The following is a 20,245-nucleotide window of genomic DNA, read 5'->3' on the forward strand; positions in this document are numbered from 1 at the left end:
AGCATCTATGATGGCATCCTCGGAGCTCTCTTCTGAGGTGTTCTCATGGGAGGCTGTGGGGGGAACCACCCCAAATAGACCGGCGCTTTCAGCTGGAGGTCCCGCGAGAGAATGGACATGTGGCCAGTGGAAGCGATGGGTCAGTCAGTATGACATTAATAACTCACGTGTGACAGTTCATCTGGGTGGGGCCTGGTGGATTTTCACCTCTACGACGTGCGCCGAACTCCGCATTGGTGACCATTCTGTCCTTGGCCACCCCTATAACCTCCAGGGCCCATTCCTCGAAGATAGTGAGGGTTCTGACGTCTGGCACCCCACTGCCAGTCCGGGCCCACTCCCGACGGTTGTGGGGCAACTTCTCCTGCAGGGACACAGGAAGGACATCAATAGCTGCAAGTGTGGTTCACTGCGAGGTAAGGGTGGGGGTAGAGGTTCATGGGGAGGGGGTTGGTTGGGGTGGGGGAAGAAGATTTCAGGGAGGGGTTTGGGGTGGGCAAAGTGCCAGGTGCAGTCTCGCAGAGGGGAGGAGGGACGGTGCCATCTCACCCATGCAACCTGATGCAGGTCGTTGACCTTCTTGCGACACTGGGTTCTGGTCCTCCTGATCAGGCTGCCATGTGATGATATGCATTAGCAGTCTTGTAAATGGTAATGCATATGACCTCCAACCAGCAGGTGGCGGTAGAAAACAACCACGTGACTCTGATACTTTGAGGAGTCTGGAGATAGTAATCATAGTGGATAGTCATATTTGTAGTAGCTCTTGGATAATTTATTATAGTTAACAGTTTGATATATTTCACATGGTTATCTAACCCACGCATTTATTTAATAATAAACATTTAACTAGTCACAAACTAGACATTCTCTTGTGCATGATTCCTACCTCCAAGCACCAGAACGTAACATGCCTGAACTGACAGCCACTGCCACTTCCTCCCAGGCAGCACTGGCTGCCCTGTAGCTCAGCCTCCAGGACCCTCAGGGTAAAAGGCCTCCTGGCCTTGACCGCCTCCAGAAGCCTCCCCAGGCCTGCTTCCCCAGATCGTGGGGCCAGTCATCTCGGCGCAGTGGGGCGCTGAGTGTGATTGGCTGTGCAAGAACAGTTGATGTGCTGCTCTACGCTGTTAGCGGGGCACTGGTGAGCAAGGTCCTGGTGAATCAGCTGGAGAGCCTTCATTTGCAGCGCGTAGCTCGTGGGGCATCCTTAAGTGGACTAATTAACATTGTAGTGCGTTGCCGGCCTTGCCGGGCTGAGCGGCAGGTAGCTCGTGGCAGTTCCCGCTCGCTGCCACGTTTAGAAAATGTGACCGAATGGCCTCTTCAGGCACAACTCGGTGACGTGACGGGGCTATTAAATCTCGGGAGAGAATCCCTACAGTGCCGAAAGAGGCCATGCAGCCCATTGAGTCTGTACCGACCCTTCAAAAGTCCACCCTACCAAGGATCAATCCCCCTTCATGTAACTCCAGTGTAAGGGGCAATTTATCACCTAACCATCTTTGAACTGTGGGAGGAAACCGGAGCACCCGGAGCAAACCCACGCAGGCACGGGGAGAAAGTGCAAACATAGAACACAGAACATACAGTGCAGAAGGAGGCCATTCAGCCCATCGAGTCTGTACCGACCCACTTAAGTCCTCACTCCAACCCTATCCTCTTAACCCAATAACCCCTCCTAACCTTTTTGTACACTAAGGGCAACTTAGCATGGCCAATCCACCTAACCGGCATGTCTTTGGACTGTGGGAGGAAACCGGAGCACCCGGAGGAAACCCTCGCAGACACGGGGAGATTGCGCAGACTCCGCACAGACAGTGACCCAAGCCGGGAATCGAACCTGGGACCCTGGTGCTGTGAAGCCACAATGCTAACCACTATGCTATCGTGCTGCCAGTTCACTGCACAGTCACCTAAGGTCAGAATCGAACCCAGGGCCCTGGCGCTGTGAGGCTGCAGTGCTAACCACTGTGCCGTCACGCCGCCTCTCAAGAGAATTGGAACACTCTGAATGTCTCGCGAGAGATGCACGATCTGGATTTTGCCCTCATTGGGCAGGATCCAGATTAACATATTTAAATGAGCCATTTGGGTCATTTAAATATACCTGCGCCCGATTCTCCCAAGGCCTGGGAATGAAAGCCTGTGCCTGAGAGACCTTGCCCTGGCGCTGTTTAGCACCAGTTCACACAAGTGTGGACCAAGCATAATGGCACCTGGAGGGGTCTCCCAGGCCATTGGAGGACCCTGAGCGGTGCCCCAATCTCTTCCTTAAGTGTGGCCTCAAGGGGCGTTCCAGACTGAGGCCAAAAGAATGGTTAAGTCCATTGGAAAGCAGGGTCAACGCCGAGAAGGACCCCAATGTAGGTGCCCAAAAACATGGCGCATTAAATAGCACTGTCATTTTTTTGGGAGAATTGCATCCTGTATTGTTCTGCGAAACCTATACATTAATATCCCAACCTATTTGTGGAATGCTAGTCTTGAAGAAAAAACTGAGTTTGGTTTCTTCCAAAAACGTTTTAAGAATTCATGTATCTGATTCAGAACTCTTCAGCAAGGATTTCATTAACTAAAGCTTATTTAATACTGAAGTAAACTTTACGATGTATTCATGAATCCCTCCCTCTATTTTCAGCAATGCAAATGACTTGCTTACGTTGTATTTCACTAGTTGCAAGCAGGAAGAAGGGCGAGGCTGCAGCTTTTGCGAAAGTGACACGGCATTAAACTGCAGAAAACTCCTTGCTGACTTGGGTTCTGTTCAATTAAACTTACTTCGAGTCCTTTATCATGGGTGTCATTGTTTACTACACCAGCATCACTTCAACATATGAGGTATTTACCGAATTATATATTAATCTACTTTGCATAATTTTTTTTTCTGGAATGTAAGCCTTGTATCTCCTTAACAGTTGTACACATTTTGTGTGGGTTCATTCTGTGGTCATGACACATTCTTCCAGTGTTTTTCTGAAACATTCTCATTTTCTCAGTACTGGAGAGACACTGGGTTCCTGCAAGTTTAGGAAAAGGCTGGAATATGTTTTGGGAAATGCAAAATTACAGAAGTACAGTAACATTTTAGAAACTAAAATAATTCTAACTCTGAGGTACCCTCAATAATGACGCTTAGAGATTAAACTGTAAAGAAGGCTTTATTAGGCTAATAACTATGCTACAGATTTGGACGAGAGCTGACTGCTATACAGACCATGAGGCAGGCCTTTATGTATGGCCCCCAGATGGGCTGAGCCAGAGGCGGAGCCCCCAGGGTTCCAAGCCTGGTCTTAAAGGGGACATCACCTTACATGATGATAAGGCAGTAACTGTTCATCACAAACTCTAAACAGAGTTACCTGTCAATGTCAGGTAAATGGAAATAGTTTGAATTCAGTGAAGCTAAGGGCATAAAGCAAGATCAGATGCTAAATAAAATGACACTGTGAGACAATGTCAGAAAGTATTATCTGGAAAATGACACAGAAAAACGTTAACATTGAATTTTTAAGTGACAAACATGGAGCCCCAGCAATAGAATTCTGCCGAGCCTAATTATTGAGAGATATCGGTTGTGATATATATAGATTGCATTTAACTTGCTTAAGTTGGTAAAAGGGGGTGTGCAGGGCAGATGAATTGGCCACGCTAAACTGCCCCTTAATTGAAAAAGAACTCTAAATTTAAAGAAAATGTAAACATTGGTAAAAGGGAACAATATGGGTTAAACAAGGACTGCTTGGCTCCTGAATTTATTAGAGCCTTGGTCCAAACAGTTACAAGACTCCTCAACGACTCCCCCTTGGACTGATCTGTTCCCTGTAAGAACTCTATTCACGATGCCCTATGCTGCTCTTGCTCATGTATTTGCTTTGTTTTGCCCCTTGTTCCGTACTGTAACCAATCACTGTTTGTCGATGTACCATTTGTCAATGTATTCTGTTGATTATTCTTTTTGTCTACTATGTACACTTCCTCGGCCGCAGAAAAAATTATTTTTCACTGTAATTCGGTACATGTGACAATAAATCAAATCAAATCAAATCAAAATCAAGTGGACACAAAAACTGAATTCAAAACGTGTAGTGAGAGTGATGTCATGGGACATCAAGACAACATTTAAATAATGTGGTATTGTCATTTGAAGTCAAAGGGAATCAGGGAAAACTCACTCTCCACTAGTTAGAGCCATACCTAACACAAAGGAAGATGGTTGTGTTGGTTGGAGGCCAATAATCACAGATCAGGGACATTGCTGTAGGAGCACCTCAGGGTAGTGTCCTAGGCCCAACTATATTCAGCTGCTTCATCAGTGAACTACCCTCCATCATAAGGTCCGAGCGGGGTTGGCTACCATACGTGTTCAGTTCCACTCTTAATTTGAATGATGAAGCAGGACTTTGTGCAGCAAGACCTAAACGACATTCAAGCTTGGGTTGATAATGTCACTGGGTCAAAGTCCTGGAACTCCTTCCCTATCAGCGTAGTAGGTGTACCTGCACCAGATGGACTGCAGCGGTTCAAGAAGGTGGCTCACCACCACTTTCTCAAGGACCATTATGGATGGGTAATAGGTGCTCGCTTTGCCAGTGATGCTCACATCCTATGAACAAATAAGAAAGAAATTCAGAAGTTAAGAAAATGAAATGTGGAAGCCAAGTTGCACTTGCTTTCTATTCACGGTAGCACAGTGGTTAGCACTGTTGCTTCACAACGCCAGGGTCCCAGGTTTGATTCCCAGCTTGTGCCACTGTCTGTGCGGAGCCTGCACGTTCTCCATGTGACTGCTTGGGCTTCCTCCGGTTTCCTCCCACAAGTCCCAAAAGATATGCTGTTAGGTGAATTGGACATTCTGAATTCTCCCTTTGTGTATCCCAACAGGCGCCGGAGTGTGGCGACTAGGGGCTGTCATAATATACACCAGTATATTATGGTGCAGACACACATACACACTGATGGACATGCAGTGGGACCAATCAGCATACACAACACCGCAGCCAATCACCAGTGAGAGCACACGCACTATAAAGACAGGGAACAGGAGAGTTCCCGCTCATTCTAGTAGCAGCCAGCTCGGAGCACAGAGCTCACAGCCTGAAACACAGACATTCACCATGTGCTGAGTGCATCAACTGGTTAGGACTAGGCAAGGGTCAACAGTTAAAGCTGGTATTGCATTTACCCACAGTTCAAGTGTGTTAATATAGTTAACCTTTTAATAAAATAGAAATAATGAAGCCCACATCCATGAATGAATGAAGAAAATGTACATGGACCCTAAGTCATCTCAGAGTCCATCGCACTGGAATGGAAGCAAGTCAGTTTTGATCTTGGCTAAGAAGAATGATCTCTGAAAATAGAACCCCCAGCCAAGTCTCTTTGGGCCTTCACTGTATCGAGCATTTCCCCATTTTGAAATTACTCTGTTCTATTCTTTTTAGGTCCAAAGTGATTGATCTCACATCTGCCTACGTTTAAATCTATTTGCCACAGTTTTACCCACGTAATCTATGAATATCACTTTAATTTACAGTGTTTAAAATGATGTCTATCTTTATGTGGTTCCCCTGTCATGTAAGTTGTAAATAAATACAGTGAATAACCTGGTCCGGGATTCTCTGGCCCCGTGCCGGGTTGGAGAATCGGCGGGGGTGCGGGAGAATCACGCGATGCAGCTCCGACGCCAGCCCGCCGATTGTCTGCCGCCGATTCTTGGGCGCCCGCGGGATTGCCGCAGCGACGGTTGGGGACCTTTGAAAGCGCCACCCCCCCCCTGCCGATTCTCCGGACTTCGATGCGCCGAGTGCCACCGAGTTTGGCCGAGTCCCGCTGGCTTAGGTTACGTGTGATCCTACCTGACGGGAACTCGGAGTTCTGCCTGCAGGGGCCGTCCTGGTGGGAGGGGGGGGGGGGAGGGGGGATCCGACCCCGGGAGGGGGGGCCTCCACGGTGGCCTGGCCCGCGGTCAGGGCCTACCGATCGGTGGGCGGGTTAGTTCTTTGGGGGGGGCCTATGTTCCTCTGCCATATTGCCTGGGGACCGGCGCGGAGACGGGAACCCACGCACACGCGCGAACTCGCACCGGCCGTGGTACGCCGGCTTTCGGGCACCGGAGCTGCGGACACCATTCCGGCTCCCTACTAGCCTCCTAGGAAGGGGTGAATACCTGGACATGGAGGCCCGTTGACGCAGGAGTGTCTCGCGCCGCTTTTCATGCCGGCGTCAGAACTTGGCCGCGGGATTGGAGAATCCCGGCCCTGATCTTTAATGGGTCATGATGGTCTATCATCTATTGGTAAACATTCTAATTCTACATCTAGAGTGACAAATTATTATTAATTAACTTTTTTTACAATTCATTACAGCTGGATAAGAAGCAGTTGAGAATTAGGAACACATTGGAGGCATTTAACATACCCCACAAATTTTTGGATCTCGCAGCAGATTCAAGTTTGTTAGAGGAAATGAGAATGAAGGTGGGAAATCCTGAAGCGATGGTGCCACAAGTATTTCATGATGACAAGTACTGTGGGGTAAGCTGGAACTTTGCTTTGATCAACTTGTTTTAATTACAAAGAACAAAGAAAAGTACAGCACAGGAACAAGCCCTTCGGCCCTCCAAGCCTGTGCCGACCATGCTGCACGTCTGAACGAAAACCCCCTACCCTTCCGGGGATCATATCCCTCTATTCCCATCCTATTGATGTATTTGTCAAGGCATCCCTTAAAAGCTACTATCGTATCTGCTTCCACCACCTCCCCTGGCAGCGAGTTCCAGGCTCACACCACTCTCTGTGTGAAAAACTTGCCTCGTACATCTCCTTTTTAAAAAAAAATATATTTATTAAAGTTTCTCAACACAATTTTTCTCCCTTACAAACAATAACCCCCCCCCCCCCCACCTCCTCGTAACAAAAAAAACCCCGAGAAATCGCGCAGAGCAAGATATATACATGGCAAAATGATATATTTACACAGCTTTGTACACTGGCCCTCACCTGTATGTGCCAGTTTCCCCAACCCTTCATGTTATCTCTTGCTCATCCACCCTCCCAGGCAGTCCCCCCTTTCCTCCCCCCCCCTCCCAGGACGTCCCCTCCACACCCCCTCTTCCCCCCCCCCCCCCCCCGCCCCCCCCAAGGTTGCTGCTGCTGACCGACCTTCCTCTAACGCTCAGCGAGATAGTCTAGGAACGGTTGCCACCGCCTGTAGAACCCCTGCACAGACCCTCTCAAGGCAAACTTAATCCTCACCAACTTTATGAACCCAGCCATATCATTTATCCAGGCCTCCAGGCTGGGGGGCTTCACCTCCTCCCACATTAGCAAGATCCTTCGCCGGGCTACCAGGGACGCAAAGGCCAGAATGCCGGCCTCTTTCGCCTCCTGCACTCCCGGTTCGTCCACTACTCCAAATATTGCTAGCCCCCAGCTCGGCTTGACCCGGACTTTCACCACCTGAGATATTGCTCCCACCACTCCTCTCCAGAACCTCTCCAGTGCCGGGCATGACCAAAACAGATGGACATGGTTCGCCGGACTCCCTGAACATCTTCCGCATCTGTCCTCTACCCCAAAGAACCTATTCAACCTCGCCCCCGTCAAGTGTGCTCTGTGGACCACCTTAAATTGTATCAGGCTGAGCCTGGCACACGAGGAGGAGGAATTAACCCTACCTAGGGCATCAGCCCACAGACCTTCCTCGATCTCTCCCCCAGCTCCTTCTCCCATTTATTCTTCAACTCTTCTACCAGCGCTTCCCCCTCTTCTTTCAACTCCTGGTGTATTTCCGACACCTTGCCCTCCCCGACCCATACACCCGAGATCACCCTATCTTGAACTTCTTGTGCCGGGAGCAACGGGAATTCCCTCACCTGTCGCCTCACAAAAGCCCTCACCTGCATATATCTAAAGGCATTTCCTGGGGGTAACTCGAACTTCTCCTCCAGTGCCCCTAGGCTCGCAAACATCCCGTCGATGAACAGGTCCCCCATTCTTCCAATCCCCGCCCGATGCCAGCTCTGGAACCCCCCGTCCATCTTCCCCGGGACAAACCGGTGGTTACCCCTGATCGGGGACCACACCGATGCTCCCATTGCACCCCGGTGCCGTCTCCACTGGCCCCAGATCCTTCGCGTTGCCGCCACCACCGGGCTCGTGGTATAATTTGTCGGCGAGAGCGGCAGCAGTGCCGTCACCAACGCCCCCAGGCTCGTTCCTTGACAGGGCACCATCTCCATCCTCTTCCATGCCGCCCCCTCTCCCTCCATAACCCACTTGCGGATCATCGCCACATTTGCTGCCCAGTAGTAGCTCCCCAGGTTTGGCAGCGCCAACCCTCCTCGGTCCCTACTGCGTTCCAGGAACCCTCTCCTTACTCTCGGGGTCTTATTCGCCCACACAAACCCCATAATACTCCTGCCTACTCTCTTAAAAAAGGCCTTAGTGATCACGATGGGAAGGCACTGAAACACTAACAGAAACCTCGGAAGGACCACCATTTTGACCGACTGCACTCTACCCGCCAGCGAGAGCGGTAACATGTCCCATCTTTTGAAATCCTCCTCCATTTGCTCCACCAACCTCGTCAGATTCAGTTTATGTAGGGTCCCCCAACTCCTGGCTATCTGGATCCCCAGATACCGAAAGCTCCCCTCCGCCCTCCTCAGCGGTAGGTCCCCTATCCCTCTTTCTTGGTCCCCCGCCTGTAATACAAAGAGCTCACTCTTCCCTACATTGAGCTTATAGCCCGAAAACTCCCCAAACTCCCTTAGAGTCTGCATGACCTCCACCATCCCCTCCATTGGATCCGCCACGAACAGCAACAGGTCATCCGCATATAGCGACACCCGATGCTCTTCTCCCCTCGGACCACCCCCCTCCATTTATTAGACTCACTCAATGACATGGCCAATGGTTTGATCGCCAATGCAACAACAGGGGGGACAGGGGGCGCCCCTGCCTCATCCCTCGGTACAGTCGAAAGTACTCCGACCTCCGCCGGTTCGTCACTACACTCGCCATCGAGGCTCTGTAAAGGAGCTTTACCCAATTGATAAACCCTACCCCGAACCCAAACCTACGCAGCACCTCCCAGAGGTACTCCCACTCTACTCGGTCAAAGGCCTTCTCCGCGTCCATAGCTGCCATTATCTCCGCCTCTCCCTCCTCCGATGGCATCATTATCACGTTTAAGAGCCGCCGCACATTGGTGTTTAGTTGCCTGCCCTTTACAAATCCCGTCTGGTCCTCGTGGATTACCCCCGGGACACAGCCCTCGATCCTCGTGGCCAGCACTTTTGCCAGCAACTTTGCATCCACATTGAGGAGCGAGATCGGCATGTATGATTCACATTGCAGTGGGTCCTTGTCCCGCTTTAGGATCAAAGAAATTGTCGCTTCCGACATTGTCAGGGGCAGGTTCCCTCCTCTCTTGCCTCATTAAAGGTCCTCACCAGTAGCGGGGCCAACAGGTCTGCGTACTTCCTGTAGAACTCCACCGGGAATCCGTCCGGTCCCGGGGCCTTCCCCGCCTGCATGCTCCCCAAACCCTTGCTCAGCTCCTCCAACCCAATTGGTGCCCCCAAACCAGCCACCTCTTGCTCCTCCACCCTCGGGAATCTCAGCTGATCTAGGAATCGTCTCATCCCCTCTTCCTCTGCTGGGGGCTGGGATCTGTACAGCTCTTCATAAAAGGCCTTGAATACCTTGTTTATTTTCGTCGCACTCCGAACCGTGGCTCCCCTTCCATCTTTGACTCCCCCTATTTCCCTCGCTGCCATCCTCTTACGGAGCTGGTGTGCCAGCATCCGACTAGCCTTTTCCCCATACTCGTAGGTCGCCCCCTGCGCTTTCCTCCACTGTGCCTCCGCCTTCCCTGTGGTCAACAGTTCAAACTCTGTCTGGAGCCGTCGTCTTTCCCCAAGTAATCTTTCCTCCGGGGCCTCTGCGTATCTCCTGTCCACTCTCAAAATCTCCCCCACTAACCTCTCCCTTTCCATACCCTCTGTCTTCTCCCTATGAGCCCTAATGGAAATGAGCTCTCCCCTGATCACCGCCTTCAACACCTCCCATACCACCCCCACCCGCACCTCCCCGTTGTGGTTGGCCTCCAAGTACCTTTCGATACACCCCCTCACCTTCCCACACACCACCTCGTCCGCCAGCAGTCCCACATCCAGCCGCCACAATGGGCGTTGGTCCCTCTCCTCTCCCAGCTCCCGTTCCACCCAGTGCGGGGCGTGGTCCGAAACGGCTATAGCCGAATACTCCGTCCCCTCCACCCTCGGTATGAGCACCCTACCCAGAACAAAGAAATCTATCCGGGAGTAGGCTTTGTGTACATGGGAGAAGAAAGAAAATTCCATGGCCTGCGGCCTTGCAAACCACCATGGGTCCACTCCCTCCATCTGATCCATAACCCCCCAAAGTACCTTGGCCGCCGCCAGCCTCTTTCCAGTCCTTGATTTGGAGCGGTCCAGTGCTGGATCCAACACTGTGTTGAAGTCCCCTCCCATTATCAGGCCTCCTATCTCCAGGTCCGGAATGCGCCCCAACATGCGCTTCATGAATCCTGCATCATCCCAGTTCGGGGCGTATACATTTACCAACACCACCCATGTCCCTTGCAGCCTACCGCTCACCATTACATATCGCCCTCCATTGTCCGCTACAATAGTCTTGGCTTCAAATGACACCCGCTTTCCCATCAAGATTGCCACCCCTCTATTCTTCGATTCCAGTCCCGAGTGGAATACCTGTCCTATCCATCCCTTTCTTAGCCTGACCTGGTCCGCCACCTTCAGATGTGTCTCTTGGAGCATGGCCACGTCCACCTTCAGTCCCTTTAAGTGCGTGAACACTCGAGCCCTCTTCACCGGCCCATTCAGGCCCCTCACATTCCACGTTATCAGCCGGATTGGAGGGGCTCTCACCCCCCCCCCCCCCCCCCCCCCCCCCCATACACACCCCGCCGACTAGCCATCTCCTTTTCTGGGCCAGTCCCGTGTCCACGCCTCCCTCACCCTCCAGTCCCCATTCCCTTTCGGCCAGTGCAGCAGCAACCCTTTTTCCCCCTCCCCTCCCCCCGCTAGACCCCTGTCTAGCTTTTTTGCTCCCCCCATGTCACTCCCGTAATGCAGCTGACGCCTGCTGACCCCGGCTTCCCCCGCCGTCCCATTGACCTCCCCGCGTGGGAGTCTCCCAATCCATATGCCTTCCTTCGTTCCCCTTTCCGCCTTTCTTCCCGCGCGCGTGAAAAGATCTCGCGCTTCCCATAGCCCGCTCCACCCCCTCTGGTGCAGCTCCTGTCGCGGCCTTGTCTCTCTCCCCCCCAGCCCATGTAACATTTCCTGCGCATGATTGACCCCCTATGTACAACAACCATCACACATCAAACCCCAAAACATCCCACCCACCCTCACAAACCCTCAGTTAGAGTCCAACTTTTCGGCTTGTACAAAGGTCCACGCCTCTTCAGGCATTTCGAAGTAATAGTGTTGGCCCTTGTATGTGACCCACTGTCGCGCTGGCTGCAGCATTCCGAATTTCACTTATTTCCGGTACAACGCCGCTTTGGCCCGGTTGAAACCCGCTCATCGCTTTGCAACCTCCGTGCTCCAGTCCGGGTATATTCGGATCTCTGCATTGTCCCACTTACTGCTCCGCTCCTTCTTGGCCCATCTCAGGACCCACTCTCTGTCCGTGAACCGGTGGAACCTCACCACCATCGCCCTTGGCAGCTCATTTGCCTGGGGCTTCTTCGCCAGCACCCGATGTGCCCCGTCCAACTCCAGCGGCCTCGAAGGGGCCTTCGTGCCCATCATCGCCTCGAGCATCGTGCTCGCGTATGCCCCGGCATCAGCCCCCTCCACTCCCTCAGGGAGACCCAGGATTCGCAGATTCTTTCTCCTCGACCTGTTCTCCAGGTCTTTGAGTCTTCCCGCCCACCTCTTGTGTTGCGCCTCGTTCTGCTCCACTCTCACCGCCAGGCCCACGAACTCGTCCTTGTTCTGACTGACTCTTTTCTGTACCTCCTGGATCTTAGCTTTGTGGGCCTTCTGAGTGATCCCGAGTCCTTCAATTGCCGAAAGCATAGGCGCCAACACCTCCTTGCGCATCTCCTTGCGCTGCTCCTCGAAGCAGTGCTTGATGAACTCCTGCAGCTCCCCTTTGTCCCTGGCCGCCACCATTTTGTTTTCTTTTCCTCGCTTCTCCCGTTGCTCCAATGCCGCTCCTTTGGCCGTTACACTTCTGGTCCGTTTCATGGAAGTTGGAGGGGGAACTCTCTCTTCCCTTCCCCACGGGTTGCGGCAAAAAAAAAAAAAAAGTTCCGTTGGGGCTCCTCTAACGAGCCCGAAAGTCCATGGTAGCGGGAGCTGCCGAATCGTGCGGCTTAGCTCCGCATAGCCGCAACCGGAAGTCGAGAGGGAATCCTTTTGGCAGTGTTCGCTTCACCAGTCTGCCCCTAAAAGTCTGTGGAAACTCCTGAAAAAGGTCTGAGAGTCGGTTCCAGGCGGGAGCTGCCGAATGCGCGACCTACTCCTCCATGGCCGCCACCGGAAGCCTCATCCCTGCTTCTTCAATGGCCTTGGTAGATCTTTTCACAGTTGTTCCCTCTGCTGCTAGAATTCACCTTTGATAGAGTCAAGTCAGATTGCAGCTTTAAGCTTGCCCTTCCCCCGCCTGCATGCTGGAAGAGGCCTCTGTCTATTGCTGCAGCTCAAGCCACATCTTTTACTGTTTCTGCCGGGTCTGGTAGCCAAAAGACATAACATTCCTGGGGTACACTGTCAGGGGAATGCTGCAGTCTTCTTCCCACACCGGGAAATGTCAAACAAATGCCGTGGGGGCCCTGTAAAAGAGCCCAAAAGTCCGTTCCAAGCGGGAGCTGCCGAATATGCGACCTAGCTCTGCATAGCTGCACCCGCAAGTCCCTCGTACATCTCCTTTGCACCTTAAACCTATGCCTCCGAGCAATTAACTCTTCTGCCCTGGGAAAAAGCTTCTGACTATCCACTCTGTCTCTGTCGGGGCGACACGGGGGCACATTGGTTAGCACTGCTGTCTCATAGCTCCAGGGACCCGGGTTCAATTCCAGCCTTGACAAATGTTGAATTCTTTACCCGTCAGTCTGGCCTCAATAAAACTCGAGATGGATTTGTAGGCATAGTATTATTTATTTTTACCTGACTTGCAAGTGTGACTCGCTTCACAAAAACCCAGAACACAAGCAGCCTCCTGGGTCTTCCGAATCGAGTGCTATTGGAGACAAAGGAATCTCTACAAATACATTCAAATGGCATTAAGTTTCACATACACGATTCCCATAGGTCATCCTATACCCCTCCTGACCTGGCCATACATCCTAATTGGCTCACTTCTCATTCCTTCCCCTGGCCTGTTGTTACCCAGCATCCTTTTCTCCTCCTCTACCAGACACCCCTCCCCCTTCCTTGCCATGCTCTCTGAAATCCTTTATCTGTGAACTCCCTAGAATTAGATCGGCCTACATCTACATTACTGTAACTAATATATTTAACCTAACTATTTTATATCACATTTGTCAGCCTCGGGTGACTGTGTGGAGTTTGCACTTCCTCCCCGTGGCAGCATGGGTTTCCTCCGGATGCTCCGGTTTCCTCCCACAGTACACAGATGTGCAAGTTCGGTAGATTGGCCATGCTAAATTGCCCCTTAGTGTCAAAAAGGTGAGGTAGGGTCGGGATTTTCCGCGCCGGGCCGGAGAATCCCTGCGAATGGGCCACACCGGCACGCGATTCTCCGCAGTGTGGCGAATCGGCGCCATTGGCGCTGGCGTGGTTGGCGCGGCGCCGGTCGCAGGCCACTCTACGCGGCCGGCCAGCCGATTCTGTGGCCCGGATGGGCCGAGCGGCCGTAGGAAAAGGGCCGAGTCCCACTGGAGCCATTCTAACCTGCTCTGAGCCGGCGGGACCTCGGCGTGTAAGGGTCGGGTGGCAGCTTGTGGGTGGGGGGGGTGGGGTGGGGGGTCCGACCCCGGGGGGGGGGGGGGGGGGGGGGCTCCGATGTCGCCTGGCCCGCGATCAGAGCCCACCGATCGGTGGGCTGGCCTCTGTGGCTGGGGGCCTCCTTTCCTTAGCGCCGGCCCCTGTAGTCCTGCGCCATGTTGCGTCGGGGCCGGCGATTTGAAGGAGGCCGCTGCGCATGTGCGCGTTGGCACCGGCACCACTGCGCGTGTCCTCGTTGACGCTGGCGCATACGCGGATCCCGCGGCACCCAGTTCGCGCCGGGATCTGCAGCTGGAGCGGCGCGAACCACTCCAACGCCGTGCTGGCCCCCTGCAGGGTCCAGAATTAGATGTGGGAGCGGCCCGTTCACGCTGTCGTAAAACATGACACCGTTTACGACGGCGTGGACACTCTGCCGCGGGATTAGAGAATCCCGCCCAGGGTTATTGGATTATGGGGATAGGGTGGAACGGTGGCCTTAAATAGGGTGCCCTTTCCAAGGGCAGGTGCAGACTCAATGGGCTGAATGGCCTCCTTCTGCATTGTAGTGATTCTATGATTCTATGTTACTCCCTCATAATCTTGTAGACTTCTATCAGGTCATGCCTCAACCTCTGTCATTCCAGTGAGAACAAAACAAGTTTGTCCAAACTCTCCTTATAACTAATGTACTCCATACCAGACAACATCCTGGTAAATCTTTTCTGCACCCTCTCCAAAGCTTCCACATTCTTATGGTAGTGTGATGACCAGAATTGAACACCATACTCCAAGTGCGGCCTAACTAAGCTTCTATAAAGCTGCAACATGACTTTCCAATTTTTAAACTCAATGCCCCGGCCGATAACGGCATGCATGCCGTATGCCTTCTTGACTACCTTCATTACCTCCGTTGCCATTTCAGTGACCTGTGTACCTGTACACCCATATCCCTCTGCCTATCAATATGTTTAAGTGTTCTGCCATTTATGATATATTTGCCATCTGTATTAGACCTTCCAAAATGTATTACCTAACATTTTTCCAGATCACACACCATCTGCCATCTCTCCGCCTAAGTCTCTAATCCTGCTGTATCCTCTGACGGTCCTCATCGCTATTCCACCAACCTTTGCGTCGTCCGCAAACTTGCTACTCTTCTATTCTCCAATACTCTGGGACCTCCCCTGTAGCCAGTGAGGATACAAAGATTTCTCACAAGGACCCAGTAATTTCCTCCCTGGCCTCGCTCAGTATTCTGGGGTACATCCTATCAGGCCCAATGTTTTTAATGAACCCCAATACCTCCTCCTTTTTGTTCTCAACGTGACCCAAACTATCTACACAATTAGATGAATTTTAAAAATGATTTGCCTCTTAATATCCTCCTCTTTAGCAGCATAAATATTGGCAACAAATCCTTCTCGATCGAAAATATATTTTGTCACAGAGCTGCCTGTGACTTAAATTAGGCCATCAGTGATCAGAAAGCGGTTTTGTTTGTCTTTCTATGACTGGAAGCTGCTATTTGTAGGACAAAACAAACCCTTTGACATCATTTATAAGCTTGATAGTCTACCAGCTAGCAATAGTTCGACTGGGGAAATGCTTTGTCAACCTTCTGAAATTACATTTCTGAACTTGCCAAGCCAAAAGATGGGAATTAATGTCGTTATGAAAAGTGACAAAGATTTTTTTTTTATTAAGGGCAATTTAGTGTGGCCAATCCCCCTACCCTGCACACCTTTGGGTTGTGGGGGTGAGACCCACACAGACACGGGGAGAATGTGCAAACTCCAGACAGACAGTGACCCGTAAGGCATCAATGAGGCAGCAGTGCTGACCGCTGCACCATCATGCCGCTCTTAGAAATGGCAAAGATAATGCAAGGCAGCGAGACACACGAGAGCTTTAGTTTATGAAGCCTTGGACGTAGATAAGATGCGATTGGATTCCTCTGGTTGAACTTGTAGGCGCTGGAATGTAGCTGACATCACCGCCTGCAAATTCTGACTGTGAATTTGCATTTGCACCAGTGATGGGATCACCTTTTCTAGAGGCGCAACATCTGTCTTGGGGGCAGCTGTTCCTTGGGATCTGGCAGATCTCTGACTGGCTACTCCCTCGGGAGTTCATGCCTCCACCGAATGTGCTACAGCAGGTGTGCTCACCGAAGGGTGACCCAGGTGCCTGATTGCTAACATGTCCCTCTGAGGTGATTATCTCTGCACCGGAGGGTGGTACAGGTGATTGCAGTGTCGAGAAATGTCTGTCATCCCCAGAGCTTTGCGCCCGGGTGTTTGGCGGGTCTGGAGTGGGGGCAGCGACCACGGGCAGCCCGGCTCATTTGGTGGGAATCCTACAATAGAAAAGGACATGGGGGCAGCTCTAGGGAAGGGCAGGGCTGTGGGAGCTGAAAGACTCGCTTGAGATAGGCCATATGGATAAAGTTGCATCACTATCTCGGCGCATGAAAACTCCATGTCAGCCACAGCCCTCTCCTCTGCCTCTCCCGCAAGTTCCAAAGCCTGTTCTTCAAAGGGGGTGAGGACACGTGGCTCCGGCATGCCTCCACCTGTCTTCTGACATTCCCTTCGAACATGTTCTGCTTTATTGTTGGGAGCATAGAAACGATATAGTGAGGTGCTGGCAAGCCAGTTTTGGTGGGGTGGGGAGTGGTTTCTAAATGTCAATGTGGACAAGGTGCCTGGCCAAAGAGGGTCGTGTTTATGTTGGGGATTCTGGAGGTTGGGTTCTGAGGGACATGGCCAATCCCCCTACCCTGCACACCTTTGGGTTGTGGGGGTGAGACCCACACAGACACGTGGAAGGGTCTTGGAGCTGATGAATGGGGTCAGGAATAGGAGTGATACCAGGGTCACACAGCTGGTTACTCACCCTAGCAGCTCAAAGGAGGTCTTTTTTTTTTTTCGTTCATGGGATATGGGCATTGCAGGCTATGCCAGCATTTATTGCCCGCCCTTAATTGCCCTTGAGTTAAGAGTCAACCGCATTGCTGTGGATCTGGAGTCACATATAGGCCAGACCAGGTAAGGATGGCAGATTTCCTTCCCAGATGAGTTTTCCGACAATCGACAATGGTTTCATGGTCATCATTAGACATTTAAATCCAGACTTTTATTGAATTTGGGCAGCACGGTAGCATAGTGGTTAGCACAATTGCTTCACAGCTCCAGGGTTCCAGGTTCGCTTCCCGGCTTGGGTCACTGTCTGTGCGGAGTCTGCACATTCTCCCCGTGCGTGCGTGGGTTTCCTCTGGGTGCTCCGGTTTCCTCCCACAGTCCAAAGATGTGCAGGTTAGGTGGATTGATCATGCTAAATTGCCCTTACTGTCCAAAATTGCCCTGAGTGTTGGGTGGGGTTACTGGGTTATGGGGATAGGGTGGTGGTGTGGGCTTGGGTAGGGTTTTCTTTCCAAGAGCCGGTGCAGACTCGATGGGCCGAACGGCCTCCTTCTGCACTGTAACGTCTATGATTAAATTCTATGAATTTGAATTTCACCATCTGCAGTGGCAGGATTCAAACCCGGGTCCCCAGTCCATCACACGAACCCGCCTCCCATCCATTGACACCCGCTGCCTGGGGAAAGCGGGCAGCATAATCAAAGACCCCTCCCATCCGGCTTACTCACTCTTCCAAATTCTTCCATCGGGCAGGAGATACAAAAGTCTGAGAACACGCACGAACAGACCCAAAAACAGCTTCTTCCCCACTGTTACCAGACTCCTAAATGACCTTGTTAAGGGCTGACCTGATCAAGACTACACTCCTGTATGCTTCACCCGATGCTGGTGACTATGTATTTACATTTTGTGTACCTTGTGTTTTCTTTTCATGTACTAAATGATCTGTTTGAGCTGCTCGCAGAAAAATACTTTTCACTGTACCTCGGTACGCGTGACAATAAACAAATACAATCCAATCCAAACCCTGGGTTTCTGGTTTACTAGTCCAGTGACAGCACCACGACACCACTGCCGTCCTGTTGTTCGTCAACTTCCCAAGTTGCTTCCAGCACTCTCAGTATCCGCCAAATCATCACAGGCTTGGTTCAAGACTGCCGGTTGGGTATCTGCACCCCACCCTGGGGAGAGGGTGCTCCTCCTCTCCTCAACAGCATCCCGTCAATACCTGGAGCCAGAAACCTTGGAGTTGGTCTTTGTGGAGCCAACTTCTTGGCTGGAATGACAGTCTGGGGTGAGTAGAGCGCTTAAAAAGCTGCTCCAGCTGGTCATGCTAACAAGATGATTCTCGACCCCAACGAATCACTCGCCTCAGGCATCGGCCGAGATTCACATGGGCAAAGTGATAGCCCATTGGTATGCTGTGAATCTCGCGTCTCCAGCGCTCCTAGTGCCAGATGGAACCACTTCGGTTTTCCTGCTGGCGGCAACACTTAGTTTCAAATTTGGAGATTTGTGCCCGTTTTTTTCTTGTGTGGCGTTTATTGAGGGATAAATATTGGCCAGGACATGAGGAATACCTCCCCAGCCCTCCTTCACAATACTGCCACAAGATGTTTTCCATCCACCTAAATCACCGATGAAGACTTGGGGGCAAGATTCTCTGTTTCGCTAGAACCCTTCATTGGCAGGATCTTCTGGTCCCGTCACTGTCAATGAGATTTCTCATTGAATCCACCCCTCGCCGCCGGGAAACCCGCAGCATGACGTGCAATGTCGGCGGGACTGGAAGATCGTGCCGGGATGAACAGCCGGAAGATCCCACAAGCGGTTTAACATCTGTACAATGCTCCCTCAGTACCGCACTGGAGTGAGGGGCTTGATTTGGGTGTTCTAGCCTGGGACCTGAATCCAGGGCGCTGTGATTCAAGGCAGGAGTGCTTCTGACTGAACCACTGCTGAAACGTTGAATGAGGACAGAGCTGCGACTATCCATGGTGCCATTTTCCTTCAAGTAATGTTCCCACCCTCACCAACTCAGCATTTCTTGGGTGAGTAAGTAACAAGTGAAGACTTGGCTGGCAATTATTGTAGATCTGTGTGAGTGAAGGAAGTATGCCACACACCAGCCAGAAGGGGAGGGGAAGTGTGATTGTGGGAAAGAAAATGCTGAGCAACAATTAAAATGGTGACATTTTGAAATTATTTTCAGGATTTTGCTGCCTTTGAGGAAGCTATGGAATCTGAGACGGTGGAGGAGTTCTTCAAGGGCGATTGCCAGCAAAAGAAATAAATCTGCAGAATCCAAGATGCACATAAGTCTGTGCACAAACAGGCTTTTTCAACCAATATCACTTATTATATCAATACTGGTTAATTTTCTCGAGGCTTGTGTGTTCCAATCATAACAAAAGTAATTATTTCTTGCTCAAATTATGAATACTCTTAACTGTTCATTTTCTTGGAGGTTTCCTGAATGTATTCAACATTGTACAGCAGTGCATCTTTTTACACAAATTATAAAACCCAAGTGAAAATGTTTCAGTCTCCTCTTTTTCTCAATTTTACTGATAATATTATTTACCTTGCCTGCTAGGATAGAGGTATTACAAGGTTGACTAGTGCGTGAAAAAGAAAAATGAATCATACTGTTGCAGCAGAAGACATTTTTCTGAAGTTAGGGGCGTGACATACTGAGTATCTTTTCCCTTGCTCCCACAAAGCAAGAGAAAACTTTGTTTATCTTTATTTTTGACCAGCTAACAATATGGCTTCGGAAAGCCCACTTCCTGAGGCAGTAAGGTTCTTCAGGGAGAAATGGGAAACACTAGCATCACACTATTTATTGCCCATTATCCGTGAGAAAATCATATAGTTTTTGGCATCGACCTTGTAATGATATGTATATAGTCAGGTGAGTAAAGGGTTAATTATTACATCTCTGTGTAAATCAAACACTAGAGAGCGCTACCACTTCTCAATATTTAAGTCAGACCCTCAGGGAATTCTGAGAGTAGCATAAGGAGAAAACATGGGGCAGGGTTCTCCGACACCCCGCCGGGTCAGAGAATCGCCGGGGGCCAGCGTGAATCCCGTCCCCGCCGGCTGCCGAATTCTCCGGCACCGGGGATTTGGCGGGGGCGGGAATTGCGCTAACGCCAGTCGGTAGCTGCTGGCAGAGGGACCCTCAGCAATTCTTCGGCCCGCGATGAGTTGAGTGGCTGCCAATTTTTGCCGGTCCTGCTGGCGTAAATTAGAGTAGGTCCTTACCGGTGGCACCTGGTGGCTCGGGCAGCCTCTGGGGTCCTTGGGGGATCTGGCCGCGGGAGGTGCCCCCACGGTGGTCTGGCCC

At 51.3% G+C, this 20,245-nt stretch overlaps 1 protein-coding gene across 1 annotated transcript; it reads left to right on the plus strand.

Annotated features, from left to right (window-relative positions):
• Positions 1 to 2,663: 2,663 nt before the first annotated feature.
• On the plus strand, positions 2,664 to 19,432 carry LOC140410957 (SH3 domain-binding glutamic acid-rich-like protein 3). Its single transcript, XM_072499814.1, has 3 exons — positions 2,664 to 2,841; positions 6,369 to 6,536; positions 19,106 to 19,432. The coding sequence occupies exons 1-3, from the start codon at positions 2,797 to 2,799 to the stop codon at positions 19,184 to 19,186; spliced, it is 294 nt and encodes a 97-aa protein (XP_072355915.1). The 5' UTR covers positions 2,664 to 2,796; the 3' UTR covers positions 19,187 to 19,432.
• Positions 19,433 to 20,245: the final 813 nt, after the last annotated feature.

Source organism: Scyliorhinus torazame, chromosome 4 (assembly GCF_047496885.1).
Source record: "Scyliorhinus torazame isolate Kashiwa2021f chromosome 4, sScyTor2.1, whole genome shotgun sequence".
NCBI lineage: Eukaryota > Metazoa > Chordata > Chondrichthyes > Carcharhiniformes > Scyliorhinidae > Scyliorhinus > Scyliorhinus torazame.

Coding starts and splice junctions, on each gene's coding strand:
- LOC140410957 (XM_072499814.1), top strand. CDS start 2,797: ATGGGTGTCATTGTTTACTACACCAGCATCACTTCAACATATGAG. Junction 2,842..6,368: donor GCATCACTTCAACATATGAG/GTATTTACCGAA, acceptor AATTCATTACAG/CTGGATAAGAAGCAGTTGAG. Junction 6,537..19,105: donor ATGATGACAAGTACTGTGGG/GTAAGCTGGAAC, acceptor AATTATTTTCAG/GATTTTGCTGCCTTTGAGGA.